The following is a 20022-nucleotide window of genomic DNA, read 5'->3' as shown; positions in this document are numbered from 1 at the left end:
CGGGTGGGATTTGAGGACGAGCTGAAGTTGAATTGCTAATGCCAGGCCACTAAATAAAATGATATTTGACCAATAATACTGTTTGATTTTGCCGACTCTGACCCAATAATACTTGATTGTGGAGGTCCTACGTAAGGGCTCCGGTTTGAATCGTTCGGCGGGAACCTCTGCTCTACCGCCGTCTCGTTGTGTGGGAGCCCCTGCTCGACCACTGTCTCGTGTTGTGGGAGCCCCTGCTCGACCATCATCTCGTGTTGTGGAAGCCCCTGCTCGACCACCGTCTTGTACTGTGGGAGCCGCTGCTCAACCACCTCATCATCTACCTCGCGAAACCGTGAGGGCTCTTCGTTCAACAATGTAGCACAAGCCATGCAGAGAGGGCCATCGCTCGCTCTGTGCACTGCTTGTGTCGTTGCTGTTTTGTCGACGACTGTGACGTGGGGCCAGTCTCTTGGCGCCACCAAGAGGTGTGTGAAGACCTCGCCACGTCGAATCCACGTCGACGCTTGACTGATTGGGCCAGCCAGTCAATCTCTGGCTGATATCGCGCAAGCCAAGGGATGCCTAGGATGCAGTCAAACGCGTAGTTCATCTCGATCACCAAGAAGTCGTCCTTGCTACGGAAGCCGTCGAACGTGTACGACAAAGACACGTCACGCCGCGCAACGCGGCGAGCCTTACCGTCTGCGAGTTTGACTTGGATCTCGCCCGTACCATTCCGGACGCGGACGTTCTTGGGTAGTACCGACAAACACGACGCGCGAAAGAAGTTGTTGGTCGCTCCTGAGTCAAGGAGCGCGCGCAGTGGTCGCCGGGCACCGGTGACGTGGAGGCTGACGATGATCAGTCTCGAGTCGCCCGGCGTAGTGGTGGCATTGGTGTGTGCTTGGAGCACGGGAGGGCTCGAAGGTTGGGCTGCCACCGGAGGGCCCGGTCCTTCGTTAAAGCCAGTAGGGCGCCCCGCACCTACTGGTCCTGGTCGTTTTTTGAATGAGCGACCGAGGAGTGTTCCGCGTCGACGTGAGAGACGACGGGAGCTGGCGCGCGCACTTTGCCGCGCGATGACCTTTCTTCCCACAGCGGAAGCAAATGAGGGGGCGATTGCTTCGCCCAGCGCTGCCGCGGTAGGACCCGCGACGTCGATTGCTCGACGCGTTGATGGCGTCGATCTCCATGGGCTCGGGGGTAGACTCTCGGGCTTCCGCAGGTATGGCTGCGGCGTACGATGCAGCGACCATGTAATCCTCGCGAATCGCGAGTGCAAACGCCTCCTCGAGAGAGGAGGGCTCAGCTCTGGTGAGGCAGTAGCGGGTCATACCCTCGCGCATGCCGAACACAAATACGTGGACTTGCGAGGCCATGTCGATTGGCTTGGTCACGATGCATGACGCCAGATGTCGCGTCTTCTGGACGTAATCACGCATGGACATCTGCCCTTGCCGCAGAGCGAAGAACTCTGCGCGAACGCGAGACTCATCTTGCGGGGGCTCGAACGCGAGGCGCAAGTCGCTCTGGAGAGTTTTTAGAGTCGAGAAAGCCTCGGGGTCGACAACCAGCTTCCCGAGGGCCCATTCTTTGGCCTTCCCGGTTAACCGGGAGAGGAGGAAGTTCATCTTGGCCGATGACGCCTCGATGCGTCGCGAGGCGATAGCGATGTCGATATTGCGGAACCACCGGTTTAGCGGAAGCCGGTTTTCACCCGGCGCCAGAATACGTAGACGTCTCCATCTTGACGACGTCATTCTGGGATGGACGCGAGGGAGTTGACACCCGCCGATTCGCATCGGCGAGCTCGCGTTCCATGAACTCTTGTGCTGCAAGACGTTGCTGGTCGGGCGTCGCTGAGCTCAGCAGCGATGCGACGACAGCGTCTCCGGACACCGCCACGAGGCGGTGAAGCGCTTCCTACTCCACGCGAGTGAGATGGGGGAATGCAGCATGCTCCAAGGTCGCCCCGGAGATCTGGACTTGGCTCATCGTAGACTTGGTCGTTGGAAGGACTACTAAGTGCTACCAGGTGTAACGGGGTAAGAGATACCGTTACTAGCTTACACTATAGTGCGGAGGAAGCTCGCAATAATAAAACCAAGTCTTAGGTTTGTGTCAAATTCAACTCTGGTTTATTTAGGACCAGGGCGGCTACCCCTGGCCTCGTGTGAACCACTCAAACACATGTCTATATCTGATAGATCAATAAGTGAGTCTGGCTCCTCACTATCAACCAATCAGATGATGACACTTTGGCACACGCTACCCGTGTGCCACTTTACCTACTTATGTAATAACTAAAGAAGTATCTACCTACTTATGTAATTGGAGTTGGGCCCATTACACTAGCTCTGCAGGATGTAACCACCTGTACACATTCGTATCGAAGGGAATGCCAGCACGACATGCTAATTACTGGACGAAACATGTACGATGCATGGATAGTACATGGACATCGCCATAGGCTCAGCTACTCACCGCTCATGGATCCGACTCAATGGAATGACACTTCCGGACACCTTTTTCCACTTTCGGTAGGCGATAGCATGCTGACAGGGTAAACGCATAGCACACGCGAAGGAACACGAACAGCTCCAGTTTGACAAGTCCACATAATGCTCCTTGTGTTTTCCAGATACCTCCACGAAGCCAGGCTTGGAGACCGTATCGTAGACGAAAACTTCGGCCTTGGACATGGCCATCAAATACTCCTTCTGAACGTGCTCTGCGACAAAGTGAGTCGTAAACCGCAGCACTTGACACAGCTTTTCATCGTAGTTTCGGTTTACTCGCAGTCCCACGCGATTCTTGCGGAACAAATACTCACTAGACATTCGTGCGTCAGCTCCCACGAGAGCCTTGATCGTTTCAGTCATCGACATTGTGTGGGTAACCGAATCCTTAAAGTGGCCGAACCAATTCTCCAAGTGGTTGTTAGTGTGGACGCGCAAATGTGCAAGCCGAGCCCGTTTGTACATGACCCACATGTCTGTACATTCATTCCAGTTTTCATCCATGTATTCCAGAAAGCTATTGAATCGTACCTGTGCGCACAGTGTCTTCATCGACTCCCAATTCTTTGTGTATATGTCTTCATTCACGGAGTACACCATATTATGCACGAGTGTATCGATTGCATCATGATCATCTTGCGAGATCTGCCCATACTCAGGCTTTCTGGAAGCTGAGCGCAGGTACTTGATCACATGAAAGAAGCAGATCAACACACGCGCCTTGGGGGAGTACTTCTTCAGTACGCGAATCTCTTGCAAGCCTTTATCGACCATGATAACTTGCACCTTTTCGCCGATCTTATTATCTACACAGTTGGTAGTTGTACCTAGAACACACGAGCAGATTGATATGAGATAAAGATCAATAGATGGACAATACATGGACAATACCTAGACAATACATAGATATAACCTACCGGTTGGTCTTGTGAGTACAATCCACTAGCAACAACTCGGGGAAGCGTACGGTCATGTCTCGCTGGTGCCTCGAAGTCATGCTGATGACACCGGAGTGCCCAGCGTCAGTCTCGTCCACAGTCGCCACGTTGCCATCCATCGCTGCAAACTCGGTAAGTGCTTGTGCGCAGGTATCATCATCGTCGAGTCCGCCTCGAAACTCGGCCTTGACACGCTGGACAATGTTGTCCACGTCTTTCTTAACCAGGCTTTCCCCTTTGTCGAGCAGGTACTCGTAAATACGAGCGCGCTTGCGACCGTACTTCACCATTTCGCGCACGGTGGACCTTGTCTCAGAATCCTCCAACTTTCGGTTCTCTGCGTAAGTTTTGAAGTGGGCGGTACCCACGACGTGGTTGTGGTGGTAAATCCCGTTCCTCACTCGAAGCAGCCACTGGCCTTCCTCTTCCACGAATTAAACCACGAACCGAAAAGGACACCCAGTGCCACGAACAAACTGCTTCGGCCGCACACCTGTGCTCCGATCCTTCGTCCGCCACCCATGCGTACAAATATATGTGCGCTGGTACGTTGCCCACTGGGTCGGAACGTATGGTACGTCAAGACCTTCTCGTGCAGCGACAGTTTTAGCCAGCCGCTTGTTCCGCAAGTCGCAGCTCACAGTCATGGAAACTCGGATGATCTGCCGCGTTGAAGATGCGTACTTCTTCAAATAGACCGCCCAGTCGGCCCAGCTTGAGTGAAGGGCTTCCGGGGCACAAACAGGCACTGGACAATCTGAAACCTGGACGCTGCATGGACGTTCCGCATTGTCGGTGCCCGACTCGTCGGAGTTCTCAGAGCCTTCTGCAGAGTTCGATAGGAGCGGAAGGAGCAGCATCTGACGCCTCTTCGCTCGAGCTAGCCTGTTGAGGGCACGTAGTTAGCAAAACCGACATACGTATGAGATCAGGTAGTTATGCAACGCACCTCTGGCTGACCTGTCGCGGTTTCTGAGGCCGGTGATGGCGGCGTCGGCAGTGAAGAGGGCGCGGGAGGCTCCAGTGGGGGAGTTTCAGACTTGCTATCCGACATATCGGAGCGGGGGAGGGCGGCAACGACGTGCACAGCGACGACGGTACCGGAAGCTCCGGCTTATCGAAAGTGAAGTGAGTGGCTGTGGTAGCCCTCAAAATCGTTGAGAAGCATGGACATTTTACATGCATAATACATGTATTTTACACAACCCGTAATTTATAATTTTCAGGTCGGTAATTTTACAGCCTGGACAATACATGGATGGCCACCTGGACAATTCATATACATGTACTCAGCGCATGGACGATAACATTTACAAAAAAAAGACTATGGTATACGTGTATACAGCAAAATGACATTTTTTTCTAATGCAGCTTTGCACTGTTTACTTGCGTTCCTCGACAATTTCTGCGCCTTCATCGAGATCCACTTCAACGTCGTTGAGATCCATGGGCGCAGTCACTGCAGCAGACGGAGCGATGATCTGTACACTGCCATGTCGGGTGAATTTCGGGGGTGCAGAGGCATTCGGAACTGTCATAAGCTCCGGATCCGACACAGGAGAGTTGAGATTGGCTTCTGCTAGCTCGTCAGCCTCGTCGAGGGTGGCTATTACTACACCACCCGATCCACCAGACGCAGCTGCTGTAGCGCTACTGGGCAGTGAGAACCCACGCAATGCACCGATGGCACTGAGCGCCTTAATCTTCTTTTTGGCGCGTTTCCACTTTGCGTGAACTGTGAGCTTGGCGTTGATACGGAATCCTTCCATGAACTCGTTGATGTTGATCTCGTTGTCGTGACTGAAGTCCATCATACGCATGTAGTCCATACCGTTGGTGCTGAAAGGCTTCGTTCCAGGAGGCAAATGCTCGTTCAACACCTTGATACCATTCTCCAACTCGTCCACAGAAATTGTACCGTTGCCGTCACGATCCAGTACACGGAAGAGAGCCTCAAGACGAGAGCGATGTCGGTACAGCGAGTTGAAGGCGCTTCGTTGCTTCTCACGCTCCGGGTCGGCCTTCTCCTCGCTCTCAGAGCGTTTCACTGCTCCTTCCGCGTTGTATCGGTCCAAGAAGTCGTAGTAGGGCACCAATCCTTCTTCATCCAGCGCAGTCAGCAACGGCTGAAGAGCTTTCCAGTCCAACGACAAGTCCAGCACGTCCTCCATGATGGTGCCCCACGTCTGAACTGCGAGCTTACCCGATTTCTCCTGGTCAAAGTGCTCAAACTCCGCTACCAAGTCAGCTCGGTACTGGATAATGAGCGAGAAGAGAGCATCCAGGTTGGACACGGCCATGTCGCGACTCTCGGCACTCGCCATGTACTGGAAGAAGGCAGGTTTGTCCTTGCCAGAAGGGACGCGCATAAAGCAGCCCAGGTTGTTGGCTTTACCGCAGTAGTTGGACGCTGAGAACAGCGTAACCAGCATCCCCTTCTCCCTGTATGGCCAGTCGAAACCCCGCGGGACACACTCGTGGGAGCGCACAACCAGAGCCAATTTGTTCTTGGTCATGAACTTCTGCACGATATCAGGACCGTAGATTGTACCAGCGCCACGTTTGTTCTCTTCGTAGCCCTTGGAGGCCTTCGGATCGCTCCACAACAAGTCGCGGATGATCTGCATCTTGCGATGAGGTTCGCGGTCCTTGCGGCTCTTGGGCTTTGTGCGGTATCGCGTGAGATCGTATCCAGCACGTTCCAGTGTGTTCAGGTCCTTGACTAGAATATTCTCACGAGGAATTCCTCCATGCACCACGAGCACACGGTCGTCAATGAGTGTGGCCAATGGGAGATAGCGGAAGCTCTCACAGAAGAGATCGTACACGAATCGGTCGTACTTGACCTCGCACTCCTTCATGAAGCCAAACACTTGAGTGATCGAGTTCTCTTCGTGGTTGCCACGGTTCAGCAGTACGTGCCGTGGGTACAGCAGTTTGAAGAGGTAAATGATGACGGCGATCTCCACGCCGCGGTCACCACGATCCACAAAGTCTCCGTTGAACAAGTACGGGTTGCTCTCGGATGGCAGCCCGTTCTCACGGAGGATCAGCAGCAAGTCGTCCAGTTGTCCGTGCAAGTCTCCGATGATGGTGATGTGGTTCGCAGGAGCGATGTGGAACTCCACCATAGTCGGATCCTTGCGGAACAGCACGATGGCTTCATTAATCACACGCACCACGACGTTACGTGGGATCTTGCGGCCATTTCGACACGAGTCGATGAGGCTTTCCACGTTCTTGAGTGTGATAACCTCGTCCAGCTCGTCTCCCTGCACGTACATGTTGGCGATATCGATGTTGCCCATGTCCTGTTGGGACACTGGGTGGGGCTCTGTCGGCTTTTGCTTGCCGTCGTCCAGACCGGGGATGTAGTTCACGAGTGCATCCAAGAAAAGTGACAGCTCCAACTGCAGAATTACGCAAACAGCAAAAGACAAAAATCAGATCCAACTTGTATAAAAAGAATTAAAGCATTGGCTGGCAACTCACCACTTCGGCCTCCTCTCGGTTCTCGAGGTCGTTGAAAAGCTTCCAATTGGAAATAATTTGATCCTCGGTGGGAGTAGACGCTGTCGAACTGGACGGAGAAGGAGGAGGTGCCTCCTGGGGAGGTGGAGCTGCAACATAACGAGTGTGTGTCAGTCCCCGTACGTCAGCATTGCTGCAACTTACATTGCTGCAACTTCAATAGCTGCATTCTACCTGTTCGCTGCTCGCTGGCTGTGGGCTGAGACGACTTGCTGTTGCTGCAGATTACGTGAAGTGTCAGTGATCTATTGCGCCCAAGGTCTGCATTATGATACAGCCTGCGTACGTACCCATTTCCGCCCTTGCGTCGCTGGTACTTGGGCGCTAGACGCGTGGGGAGCGGGGCGTCTCTCGAGTGCGGGTTCCCATGCTCAGAGGAGGGTTTATTGCCCATGATGCAACTCACTCACGGAGCACAGGTCAAATGCCAAAGTAACGTCTGACTTGTTTATTTTAGTGACGAAATTATGGCGAATCAGATGTCGCAGCTGTTTATGGAGTAGACCCAATCATAGAGGAGGTTTAATCCAAAAATTAACCAAATGGTCCGAGTTAATCAACAAATTACTCGAACGTAATGCAAATGCTTTGCGCGTCCAATACTCCCATGACGACCTGTACTCATTAGTCTGAGAGCGTCTGGAACGCCTGCTCCACCTCCTCGTCCAAGCCACTGAAGAAAGCCTTGAGCTCGGCCTCTGGCTGCTTGGGCAACTGGAACTTGGTCTGGATGATCTTCTGCAGCACCGGGTTCATGGACGTCTTGATCTGTGCCCACGTCACCTTGGCGTCGGGAGGCGAGTCCGCGATGGCCTTCTGGCTCAAGTTGTAGAACAGGATGATCGATCGCAGCATCCCCACACTCTTGACCAATGGACACGTGAAGTCGTAGTCCGAGAAGGCGTTCTGCTGCAGGAAATCCTCACGGATGATCTTGGCCACTTCCATGATCACCTTCTGATCCTCGGACAGCGACTCCTTGCCGACCAACTGCACGATTTCTGTCAAATTGTCTTCCTTCTGCAAGATTTCCTGGCATCTGGTACGCAGCGTCGAGTATTCTGGGTCGATCTTGTTAAAGAAGGGCTCCAACACCCGCATGTACTTTGTGTAACTGATCAGCCAGTTCACCGACGGAAAGTGTTTACGCTGAGCCAGCTTCTTGTCCAGACCCCAGAAGACCTGCACGATACTCAGAGTCGCAGCCGTCACAGGGTCCGAGAAATCGCCACCAGGGGGCGACACGGCACCCACCACAGTGACGCTACCCTCACGTTTGGGGCTTCCCAAACACGCCACACGACCAGCACGTTCGTAGAACGCAGCCAGACGAGCTCCCAGATAGGCAGGGTAGCCGCTATCAGCCGGCATTTCACCCAGACGACCCGAGATTTCACGCAGAGCCTCAGCCCACCGACTGGTCGAGTCGGCCATCATCGACACGTTCATCCCCTGGTCACGGAAGTACTCGGCCAGCGTGATACCCGTGTAAATCGAGGCCTCACGAGCAGCCACAGGCATGTTACTGGTGTTGGCCACCAGCGTCGTACGCTTCATAATGGGCACTTCACGGTCGTTGATAGTCATCGTGAGCTCAGGAAAATCGTTGAGCACTTCAGCCATCTCGTTGCCACGTTCGCCACAGCCCACGTACACAATAGCGTCCGAGTTCGAGTGCTTGGACAGAGCCTGAGAGATGACAGTCTTGCCGCAGCCGAAAGCTCCAGGCACAGCACACGTTCCTCCCAGCACAGAAGGGAACAGCGCGTCAATGATACGTTGACCTGTGGTCAAGGCCACGTTACCGGCGAGCTTCTCGGCTACTGGACGTGGCTTTCGCACGGGCCACATGTGCGAGAGTCCGAGCTTGTGGGTGGTCCCAGTCGTGTCGTCGCGCACTTCAAGGACCGTGTCCTTGAGGGTGAACTGCTCGTTGTTGTCGGTGCCAGAGCCGTAGATCTTGACCACAGTACCGAAGACATTGGGCGGACACATGATCTTGTGCGAGTGCAAAATGTCGTTCTCGTGCACCAGACCGAAGATGTCGCCACCGGAGATGGGGTCTCCTTCACGGAAGTTCACAGGCTTGTAGCGCCACTTCTTGTCGGCGTTCAACGAGGCCACATCCACTCCACGAGGGATGTACACGTCCTTGGTGAGGTCGCTAATGGCGTGCAGAGGACGCTGGATACCGTCGAAGATGTTGTCCACAATACCAGGACCCAGTTCCACTGACAAAGGCTGTTTGCGACGCTCCACGGGGTCACCCACCGTCAGACCGGACGTATCTTCGTACACTTGGATGGAGGCATTCGTGTTCTCCAGCTTGATGATCTCGCCCACGAGTTTGTCGTGGCCCACACGCACCTACAACAAGTCAAGCCTCGGTCATCTAATGAAGCTACAAGGTCGTTTAACACCCAATCGGCAGCGTACCAGCTCGTACATGGCAGCGCCATGCATGTTCTCGGCGATCACCACTGTTGCAGCACAGGAAGAAGGTTAAAAAACGGCGTCAGGAGACGACGAGGGGTAAGGGGGAGAGCCACGTACGCGGGCCTGAGACCTTGTACACGTAGCCGAAGTCGGACTCCTTCTCGTTGTCGCCGAACACATGCGCCATGGCTGCTGCTTGGAAGAGATCTTCGATCGACTTTTGGCGATCTTTCACTTGCGTTTGGTATGTGAAAGCGGAGCACGACCAGCTCTTCGCTTCAAGAGGGACCGGGTGTCAGCTTTTGTATCGTAAAAATGGGGTGAAAACACAGCAGCTCCCCCATGTTGAATAGTTAGCTGTCAAGATCCTGTCTAATTCATTCGCAGAAATAGAACATTCTTACGACGTTCTCACTGGACAATAAATCAGCTTGTCGATTGGTGCAAAAACATTTGACGACACTCTATTGGCTGGAAAACAGATCACTTTGGTTGGCATCAAGAGGTGCAGCCATTTGGCATATCACTTTGATGGCGGACCAACGAGTTGAGGCTACAGCAGCGGTGGAGGCCGCGACGCTGAGCCCAAAGGCTGCAGAGCAGCCCAGTACTCCTGCGTTCTCATACGCTGCAGCTGCAGCAGCCCCAGCAGCTCCGGAACCCTCTAAGACGACGAAGAAGAAGGTTCTTCACTTGGTCATCGACTCTGGTGCAATCATCAAGGGCACTAACCTGGCCGTACTAGCCGAAGTAAGTTGTTTAACCATAAAGCAGAGAAGATAACCGCTAACCACTCGAAATTGCATCGAAAAACTCACCACGGGTCATGCTTTTCTCTCCTCTGGCAGAATTTCTGGACAGTCCCTGATGTGCTGGACGAGATCCGCGATAAGAAGTCGCGTGCCATTCTGGAGCGACTCCCGTTCACTCTGCAGACTCGTGAGCCGTCAGCTGAGGCCATGAAGGCTGTTGTCAACTTTTCGCGCAAGACTGGAGACTTTACGTACCTCTCGCTCACGGATCTGCGTGTCATGGCGCTGTCCTATCAACTGGAGGTCGAGGCCAACGGTGCCGACCATTTGCGCACCAGCCCTAAGCTCTCACAGACTGTCACGCGTGCAGCCAATGGCAAGATCGTCGGTGGTTCGCAGACCAACATTCCGTGCAAATATTTCGGCACGGCTATGGGTTGTAAGTACGGAGACGAGTGCAGATTTACACACGACGAAGCGGCCGCTGCCAGTGCTGAGGATGGCGCTGAGACTCCCAGAAAGAAGGTCGACATTCCGTGTCGCTTCTTTAACACCCCCGAAGGCTGCAAGTACGGCGACGACTGCTCGTTCGTCCACGAAGAGAAGACGGAGAGTGAGGAACCCACCGAGGACGAGGAAGCTGAGGAACCGGTGGTCGAACAGGTGATCAGCGAGGAGATCCGTAACGCTGACGTCAAGTCGCGCATTATGGGAGGGTTCGCAGCGTCCAGCAACGCTGGTGCCGCTGAGGATGACGGCAAGAACTGGATCACTGGCGACAACTTCGCCAAGTTCACAGCTTCTCCATTCGGAGACGGCAAAGGACTCGAGGAGATCTCGTCTCGACTGCCTGTTGCGTGCATCACGACGGATTTCTCCATGCAGAACGTGATGCTGCAGATTGGACTGCGTCTTCTGTCGACGGAAGGAATGATCATCAAGCGCGTGAAGCAGTGGATCTTGCGCTGCATCGCTTGCTTCACGACATCCACCGAGATGGATCGTATGTTCTGTCCCAAGTGCGGTAACAGCACGATGGAGCGCGTGTCGTACAGTCTCGACCGTGACGGCCACATGACGTTCTACACGCGAGCGAATCGCCCCACGAAGCTTTCAGGCACCAAGTTCTCCCTGCCCAAGCCCAAGGGCGGTCGAAATGGAGACTTGCTGCTGCGTGAGGATCAGCTTCTGGTCGGTATCTGGGGCCAGCGTCAGCGTCAGCACAAGAAGGTCATGCAGAGCGCGTTCGGCGAGAACGTAGCGCACGATCTGGGCGTCAAGGCCGAGAAGCAGACAGGAATTCAGGTGGGCTACGGCCGCATGAACCCCAACGCACAGAAGGGTCGTGAACGTCGTGGCAAGAAGAAGAAACGCAACTAGACAATTAATCGTTGGACTGTTCGTAAGTTTTTTTTTATACCTCTGAACAAGATGGTTAGAATTCTATCGGGAGGGAGTGAGTGGCCTATTTGTAGTGTGTGCTGCTGTCGACTAGAAAACTGGCAGTTCTAATCTGCAGCTTCGAGTGAATCCCCACCTGTGTTGTTAGTATGCAGGGGTCTGGGGGATCTGGATGGGAGGCGCAAAAGCGTGAAAGCAAAAATGTGACGATCCTCGATTGTGTCGCAACGGGGGCGCGTATCAACTCGCCTCGAAGCTTGGAAGCGTGTCGTCGCATGGGATTTAAACCGAGCGAGCTGCTCCCCAAGACGGTAGTGGAGTTTCTGGACCAAGGCGTCAGTCGCAAGTATTCTTTGGTGGAGAAGGAGGCGGCGGTGCTTCGTCACGAGCACTTCGAACAGCTACGTCAGCAGAAAGTGGAGACTGTGCGAGCGGAACGCGAGGCAATTATCAACGGCTTGGGACCAGCGCCGCCTTCCACAGCACTACTGGCTGGAACGGGGAACACAAGCCCAGTTCCAATGTTGCAGCAGCAAGTGGCTCCAGGTTTCCCACCTCGACGTCTGCAGTCTGCGAGGCATTGGGAAGGGAACTCGGAGGAGCCGGAAGCTCTGGCTGGCTCGACGCTGCTGCAACTAGAAGAGCGACGACTTGCAAAGATCAAGCTTCGCCAGCAGAAAGATATTCAGAACGCGATAGAAATGGAGGCAAAGCTGGCTCGACTCCAGGAAGAGAACGCTCAACGAGCTGCTGAAGAAGCCAAACGACAAGAAGAGCAGCAGCGCAAGATGAAGACACGCAGGATGCAGTTGGCAGCTGCCAAGCACGAGAAGGAGTTGACAAAGAAACGAGATGAAGATCAAGAAGCTCGAGAGCGCAAAGCTCGGAGACGATCGGAAGCCGAACGTGAACGAGTCTTTGCGGAGGAGGCCAAAGAGAAGACGCGTCTACGAGCGCTAGAAGCAGCACAGCGCGATCTAGAGCGACAGCAGAATGCCGATGCTTGGCAGGCACACACTGAAGAATTAATGAGGCAGCAGGAGGAACAAGTGGCTGCAAACCGAAGGAGAATGGTGGAAAAAGAGCGACAAGTGGCGTTGAAGATGGAGAATGCGAGCAAACGGCGGCATCACGAAGCGCAGGAGCGGAGAGAGAAAGCCAAGTCGCGTATCCAGAACGTCACGTATCAGAATGAATTGACCATCGCGCGTAAGAAGCAGGAGGTGACCGCTAAGCAAGCAGCAGCGGCGGATCGAGCACGAGAGATTGAGAAGAAAACGACAAACGATCTTAAAGAACGAGCTGCAAAGTCCAAACAAGAAGACCAAGTTCGGCAAAAAAGACTCGACGCTGCACACGCATTACGACAAAAGCATGTAAGCGAGTTGCTGGCAAAGCGCGAGCAGCTAGAAACGAAGATGGAGACGACACAACAAGAACGAGAGAAGGGTCGATTACTCGCTCAAGTTGAACACCAATTGGCGATCACTCAGAAGGAGCAGAATGTGGCGAGGATTCAACGAATGGAAGCGTATGCGCGGGAGCAATTAATGCGACGGATCACGTCCGCAGATGCCCGATCAAAGGCAGTCAAGGAGCGGAAGAAAGCGTTGCTGAAGGCGCGACAACAAGCTGCAACGGAGGCGATGATCCGGCGTCATCGACTTGCTGAAGCGGTCGACAAACTGCGGACAACGTCGACCAAGTGGGACAAAATCGAGGAGATCCTGTATGTCTCGTGTCTACTTACTTGCCTGATATCCATCTAACCGTATCGTTTTCTCTTTTCTTTTACAGAGATCTGGAATCGCACACGGAGCAGCAGTCGCCTTTGTTGACACAACCAAAAAATTAGCAATCTCGATTGGTAAAACTCCCATTTGGCTACTGATACTTCATGCAGAATCTCGCCTACACGCTTAAGACACTCCCTCTCACCATTGCACGAGGTCTCCTTTTCTCGCCTTGCCACGACGCGCTCGTTTCTTAATGGGGTGGCAGCTTCTATCCAAAATGGATAACACTTCCGCTGCAATGCGTTTCTGGTAACTCGTTCCGCGGCGACAAAGAGCTCTGACCACTTTAATGCCTCCTTCTTCCTTGATAACGTTTCTGACGGGCTTGATCTAAGTGACGCAAGTCAAAGCAAACGCGGCTTCATCGTTCAGCACGTCGCTGTCGGACTGTACAAGCCCCAGAAGAGCCGACACACCGCCACATCGTGTTATTTTCTTTCTGGCAATGTCATCAGCAACCCGTCCAAACTCTTTTACAGCACGGAGCAACTCAATTAAGTCCGAGGTGGCTGCCAAGGCGGTCTCGCTAGATCTTGTAAGCCCTTCCAGCGCAAACGCAGCATGCTCCTTCAGCTCCAAATCGCCATCGTGCAGCATCTTCACCAAAAGCGGAACGACTCCGAGCTTCTCGACAGCCTTGCAGTGGCGCTTACTGCAGCCAGCAATACTGCCTACCACGAATACTGCATTTTCCAATACTTTTCCAGTTCCACCTCGCAATATCTCCACTAAGGGATCCATCCCTCCTTCGTCCATTATTTCTTCGCAGTTGCTTGTATTGTTTACAGCAACATTGGCCAGAGCACTCGCGGCGTTTCGCTTCTGCTCTTCATCCTCGGTTCGAAGAAGCCTGGTCAAAGGTGCGATCGCCCCCTCTTTCGCGAGCACAGGGCAGATGCTTTCAACTGCACCGAGACTAGATAGCGTGGCGGTTGCGCTTGCCTTCAGCTCCTCGGAACTGGACTGTGTGGACGCGACAAGCAGCGGGATCGCCGTCTGCTTCACGATGAGCCAAGCATCTGCTTCGCTCTTGGAATACCAGCCCAGTGAGGCCGCTGCACGCTCCTTCTACGCGTTGCTGCCGTCTCGAAGCAGCCCAGTCAGCCCAGTAATACCGGTACCCTCTTCCTTTCCGATTGATATCCCACTGGCAGCTTAGTGCTTACGGAGCAAACGTCTTCTCGGTATTTGTTTCAGCAACCAACAGCTCGACGAGATACGAGATCGCCCGTCTCAATGGCTACACTGTTCGTCTTGTTATCGCACGCTAAGCGACCCAGTGCAAATAGGCTGCTACTCCAGTTTGGACGTTTGATCCGGAGTGCAAGAGCCCAATCAGAGGACCTTGTTGGCGATCGCGACCCTGACGTCGTCGTTGTCAGCCAAGTTGGCGATCGCATCCACTGCCCACACTGTCCGTCTGTTGCTGACTTCCGTTAACATTTGAGCAAGTACAGCCACAACACCGGAGTTTGGCAGACTTTGACTCGCTTTTGCCCCCGCGATTCCAGCGCAGTACACGATCGCCTTCAGCTTCTCCTCTTCTCCTCCGTTGCGTAGGTCATTCACAAGCGATGTGCATTCGTCCGAAGTGACATCGCGAATGAATTCTTTGAGGGCTTTGAGTTCTCCTGTGGGAAAGCTCGAGTTAATCACTGAAATCCAGCGTAAACACGACAGTGCACAGATCTGAACAAAGTGAGGACGACTGGGCGCAGAAGCCAAATCACCAACTCCGTCCGTCTCGTAGATCTCTCTGCGCTGTGTATCATCCAGACATATTTCCAGTAGCAGAATCAGCGCTTGTTGTTGATCTGAGCTACCACGTCGCACGGCATCCAGGACCTCCGCTACGGAATTGTCTTCTGCTTGCAAGTTTACACGTACGCTCCGAAGCCGTGGGCTCATACGCGCAGTGTTATCCACCCGGGTCCCGCATTGCGAACAGAGCCGGGAGTCAGTCGCGATCTCGGACAAGCACACACTGCACGTGGCAGCAGCAGCCAGGTCAGCCAATCTTTTCATCTCGGCAATGACGTGGTCTAACGACACGCGTCTCCCAGAATCCGAGTCCGTCATGGATCGAACCAGTTCCGCCGCGTCATCCCTCATGCTGCTGGGGCGGTTCGGGATCTCGTCGTGTCTTTGGTTATGACGGACGTCGTCGTCATCGAGGAAAGCGAAGGGCAGCTCGCCGGTCTCTATCTCTATCAGACACATCGCAAACGAATGCACGTCCGATGCGACCGTAGCTCTTTGAAGCAGACACTCAGGAGCACTCCACCGCAAATTACTCGATAGAGGTGTAGCATTAGCCCGTAGAGTTGCCAAGCCGTAGTCACTCAGCTTGGCTCCCGACATCTCAAAATGCACCTCGTCTTCCCATATGATGAAAGGCGGAGAGCTCACGTGTGATGCACCTTAGATTCTCACCACGTTTGGATGCACCAGTTTATAGCATTGCTCCAACTCCGCCCCGATATTCTGTCTGGTACGTTCGTTGATCTGCATCGAGTCGACCTCGGAATAGCGCTTCAACGCCACTCTTGTTGCCTGCACCCCACACACCACGATACATCAAATCCATCGGCTCACGAGCGAAAGGTTTGTCTTCAACCTGCAGCTCAAATCGGGAGAGAAACCAAGGCGGAACTCGATTCACGACCACAGAAGCCCCCCCCCACCCCCTAGTGATCGTACATATCATCAGCTTCTAATTGTCGACATTCTCTCCTCTTTGACAAGCTTCTCGCTGCTCCAGCTCGACCGTGAGCACTAGCAAGGCCTCGACTTGAGACTGCGCGTCCTGTAACTCGTTGAAAACCATCGCCGAGTCGCTCACCGTTGCAGTCAGCACAATCTCCTGCGTTTGGATGTCGTCAGTCCATAGCTCTGCCCAATTCGTCGAAGCTGCAACGCTCATCGCCTCAACCAGCTCGCACACGTCTTTATAGATGCGGTGAAGCCCGTTCAGCATGACTCGGTGCTTGCACACTCGCAGCAGCAGCTCCTTGTGCGAGCAAAGCCTCAGAAAATTCACAAACGTGGTCACAACGGCCACGAATTTCGTACTTGGACTGCAGTGACAAAGAGTCCGCCACGTTGCGTCTGTTCTTTATCTCGCCATGAACGCGTTTCAGCAAACGTTGAAGGTGTTCACACATCTGGTGCGCTTCATGCATGCTGGGCCACAGCTGCTAGACTGTAAACAGCGCCTGAACAACAGAGCCCTCGCCAGGAATGACGACATTCGTCATGATAACACAGCGGTCCCACGGGACGAGATTTTGCGGAATGGCGGCGACGTGTCGGAGAGCAGAAGCCTAGAGACGCGGCAGGCCGTGGAAGAATTCTCGCCAAGTAATCGCAATTAACGTAAGTCAATCTCAACAACGTCCTCTTCTCCTGTCCCTGTTCTCGGCAACCTGCCATTTGCCAGTGAGAGTTTGATGGCCTGTTGCAGCTGCTCGTTGTCACTACCGCCGTCACTGTCAGACACAGTCAAGTCTACAACAGCACAAGAACCTGAAGCGCTTGCTCTAGTGGCGTCGTCACCTTGAACTTGGTCGAATGCCTCCAGACGATCTCTCTTACGGCCACGGGGACTAAACTGCTGTGTCGGGGGAGTCTGAAAGAGTGCTTGGATGTCCCCCACTAAAAAGTATCCGTCTTCATCTCCATCTGCAGAGTACACAGCAGAAGCTGAGGAGGGGAACGCAAGCGTCGGCCAGTCTGAGCTCTTGGCGTCGCCGTCGTGTTCTTTCTTCCGCTTCACAGTTCCAGATTGTGGTGGAGTCTTCTTTCGAGCACGAGGAGGCTTCGTTTCAACACGCGTAGACTGTTCCGCTTTACTTGTCTTGGCGTCGCTGTCCTCGTTCATCCTTGGGAAGAACGACTTCACACTCGGTGCAGCTTTTGCGTCCTCAGCTTTCTTCTTCTGCTTTTCCTCCCGAGCCAGCTCTTGCTCCCTCTTCTTCGCTTGTTTGGCCGTGAACGCCGCAGGCTCCTTGATCTTGGTGTAGCTCCCGCCGCAACGTCGTTCGTGGTCCGCCCACCAGCGATCTGTTGGCCCAGGAGCTCGGTTCATCGACCTCTTGACGAGACCAAAGTACGGCCGAGTGTGTCGACACGGACCCTGCAGCACAGAAACGACAGCGGTAGCATCTGTAGTTCAGCTACAAGGGCCATTTTGTAGGATACTGCCTCTAAACACACTCACATTGCACTGCCAGATGTGCTGTCGATACGAGTTCACCTCGTCGAGGAAAGTGTGGAAGACCGTGATCTTGGTCTTCGCAGCTTCGTTGATCCGATTCATGTGAGCTTGAAACAGCGGCCCGTGGTCGTCGTGGTCGCGCACGGGCGTCGCTACGAACACGTACGCGTGGATCATCTCGTGCTGCTCAACAAAGACGACGTCAAAGTCCGGTTGTGCAAGTTACATCAGATACTTGAGCATAGTCTCGCACCAGTAGAGTGTTGACCATATCGCTGCGTGGTCGAAGCTTTAGCAATGGTTCACTGAAAAGCACAGAGGAGGAGTAAATTGGTACCTCACAGCTTCGAAGCTACAGAACGTCAATGTACCTCAACCGAATGGAACAGAAGCTGCTGAGAGGCTGAAAGCTGCACAGTCCAGCACTGCAGCACTGAAACACTTAGTGAAGAATACAAACTTTCTATTGGAATTCTTCGTAGAAAACCTCAACGTACCAGAGCGTCATTCGCTTGCTCCATTTGACCTCACAGCCGGCTAATCGACCCTCGAAGAACATGCGGTTGTACTCCTGCATAAAGTACGCTTACTGTTAGATATTATGCACAAACTCACACGGAACGAGCGGGTCTGACGCGTACTGCAAAGAGCGAGTGCAGGTCTGGGTTGGGGTCTGGAGCAGAAGACAGGTGGAATCGTCATTGGAGCTCGAAGAAGCGGTGGGAATGAGTGTGGCAAGAGGTGCATACCTAGGTACTCGTTCTCTGGAGATAGCAGGTCGCACCGCTGCGTGGCGAGCGTGTCTCCGCGAGCTGTAGCGACGGCGTAGGCTTGAGCCATTTCTTAAAAAAACGCTGACAAAAACTTGTAGCTTGAGCTTAGATTCTAGATGGCATCTCGCTGTTCAGCTCAAACTAAATTAAGGCTTTCAAGAGGTGCACAAAACATAACATGCCACCAAAACAAACACGAACAAACGGTATATGTCATTTTTTTCGTAATGTGAAAAACTACAGCTAGCGTGACTTATCCGGCAGTTTCATACACGTTAGAGTTTGAGGAAAAAGTGGCCTTCAGAACGCGATGATGAGTTTCGTAGCTGTTTCGTTTCAAAACTTTTACGCAACAATGATGAAACGTCTTTTGCAACACGAGGATATGCTGAAAATTAACTTCAAAAGAAAAAGGTAATGTTTTTATTGTTCGCCCGAGTAAAGTCAAACTCTAAATAATCTTGTCACTTGGTCAAGGCGCTGCGCGCAATCTCCAGGACCTGTTTCTCATGGCCCAGCAATCGTGTCGCCTGCTGCAGAACGAGCAGCAGCTCCTCCATCATGTCAGGATGAAGCTCCATCTCCTCCAAGACGATTTATGTGACCCGATACAGCTCCTTAATCTTGTCCTCTGTCTCCGCGAGCACGAGCAAAAACTCGGGAAGCATCATGTCGCTTGAAGCTTCCTCAATCTCCCTCGGCTTCTTGCGATGTCCCTCGTTTGTAGTTGAGCGTCTGCGTTTGCTTCCGCGCGGCTGCTGCTCTTAGCGACGTTGGTGGTATTGCTTATTGCTTAACGGTAAATGGAAGCCCGGTTCTGACTTGATGACGTAATGTAGCCATGAAAGTGTAGACCAGCCAAATGAAACGCAGAATTTGCAAAATCGTTTGGGAGTATCACTGGTATCCATACTTTCAGGTATACTGGTATATCTCTTGAACTGTTCAGCATTCTCAGCCTTCATTCGTTCTGGTTCTCTCGTTGTTCCCATTGTTTTACAAAAGTAGGTATATTGCCAGGGCTGTTTGTCTGCACGATTTTCTTTGCTCACCGATAGATGACCAGGACGTGAGGAGTAGTATTTGATTCAGAGGTCGCTACATTCGTACGCTGTGGTGAGTCCTAGAGAATGAAGTACAGTAATGTGAAAGTACTAGGTAAAGTGTTGTCTACCGAATCTGCTTCTCAATGACGAGAGCCTTCATCTCAGACAAGTACAGCGGATTCACACCAGCTTCGACCAGCTCTCCACCCTCCTCCATCCGAATCCTCTCCAACTTCTCCAACTCTTTTGCATATTCCTCCTTGAATGCTTGAACTTTTTTCTGTTTCTTGATAAACGAGAGCTTTTTCAAGCGTTCCTTCTCTTCGATTTGAGACTGCAGCACGCGACGATGGGCCATACTTGCCAACTTGCGTTTCTCGTCTTCCTCCTTGACTCGAGTCTTGTCCGACTCGACCTGCACCATGATCGAGTCGTACTCGCGTTGCTGCATCGTCGCCTCTTTAACACGAGCACGCTCACGATGCAGCGCCTGAGCTTCACGAGCTCGCCGCAGTTCCTCCATCTCCTCTTTATGCTTCCTGGCCAAGGCCATGTCAGCTTCGTGCGCCTGTCGTTCCCGCGCTTCAGCAGCTCGTTTGACTCGCAACTCGCCCAGTTCTGCCTTCTTGTTG

General features: G+C 53.2%; 6 protein-coding genes across 6 annotated transcripts; 2 read left to right on the top strand and 4 right to left on the bottom strand.

Annotated features, from left to right (window-relative positions):
• Nucleotides 1-4779: 4779 nt before the first annotated feature.
• PITG_13302 (calcineurin-like phosphoesterase) lies at nt 4780-7264 on the bottom strand (the record flags this gene model as incomplete). Its single annotated transcript, XM_002899904.1, has 3 exons — nt 4780-6849; nt 6932-7059; nt 7261-7264. 3 exons carry the CDS (start codon nt 7262-7264, stop codon nt 4822-4824), a joined length of 2160 nt encoding a protein of 719 aa, XP_002899950.1.
• Nucleotides 7265-7594: 330 nt separating this feature from the next.
• PITG_13301 (H - or Na -translocating F-type, V-type and A-type ATPase (F-ATPase) Superfamily) lies at nt 7595-9593 on the bottom strand (the record flags this gene model as incomplete). The annotated part of the gene is made up of 3 exons (XM_002899903.1): nt 7595-9337; nt 9407-9450; nt 9524-9593. 3 exons carry the CDS (start codon nt 9591-9593, stop codon nt 7595-7597), a joined length of 1857 nt encoding a protein of 618 aa, XP_002899949.1.
• Nucleotides 9594-9937: 344 nt separating this feature from the next.
• On the top strand, nt 9938-11538 carry PITG_13300 (RNA-binding protein NOB1; the record flags this gene model as incomplete). The annotated part of the gene is made up of 2 exons (XM_002899902.1): nt 9938-10156; nt 10255-11538. The coding sequence occupies 2 exons, from the start codon at nt 9938-9940 to the stop codon at nt 11536-11538; spliced, it is 1503 nt and encodes a 500-aa protein (XP_002899948.1).
• A 296-nt stretch (nt 11539-11834) lies between these two features.
• Nucleotides 11835-13414, top strand: PITG_13299 (uncharacterized protein; the record flags this gene model as incomplete). Its single annotated transcript, XM_002899901.1, has 2 exons — nt 11835-13288; nt 13357-13414. 2 exons carry the CDS (start codon nt 11835-11837, stop codon nt 13412-13414), a joined length of 1512 nt encoding a protein of 503 aa, XP_002899947.1.
• Nucleotides 13282-16189, bottom strand: PITG_13298 (uncharacterized protein; the record flags this gene model as incomplete). The annotated part of the gene is made up of 4 exons (XM_002899900.1): nt 13282-13388; nt 13498-14423; nt 14811-14986; nt 15086-16189. 3 exons carry the CDS (start codon nt 15714-15716, stop codon nt 13686-13688), a joined length of 1545 nt encoding a protein of 514 aa, XP_002899946.1.
• Nucleotides 16190-17026: 837 nt separating this feature from the next.
• On the bottom strand, nt 17027-18547 carry PITG_13297 (uncharacterized protein; the record flags this gene model as incomplete). The annotated part of the gene is made up of 8 exons (XM_002899899.1): nt 17027-17094; nt 17166-17490; nt 17575-17754; nt 17825-17876; nt 17943-17996; nt 18069-18142; nt 18213-18244; nt 18321-18547. 8 exons carry the CDS (start codon nt 18409-18411, stop codon nt 17027-17029), a joined length of 876 nt encoding a protein of 291 aa, XP_002899945.1.
• Nucleotides 18548-20022: the final 1475 nt, after the last annotated feature.

The sequence above is a fragment of the Phytophthora infestans genome, genomic scaffold, assembly GCF_000142945.1.
Source record: "Phytophthora infestans T30-4 supercont1.28 genomic scaffold, whole genome shotgun sequence".
Classification (NCBI taxonomy): Eukaryota; Oomycota; class Peronosporomycetes; order Peronosporales; family Peronosporaceae; genus Phytophthora; species Phytophthora infestans.
Note: the sequence above shows the minus strand (reverse complement) of the source record. Positions and strands in the feature narration are given on the sequence as shown.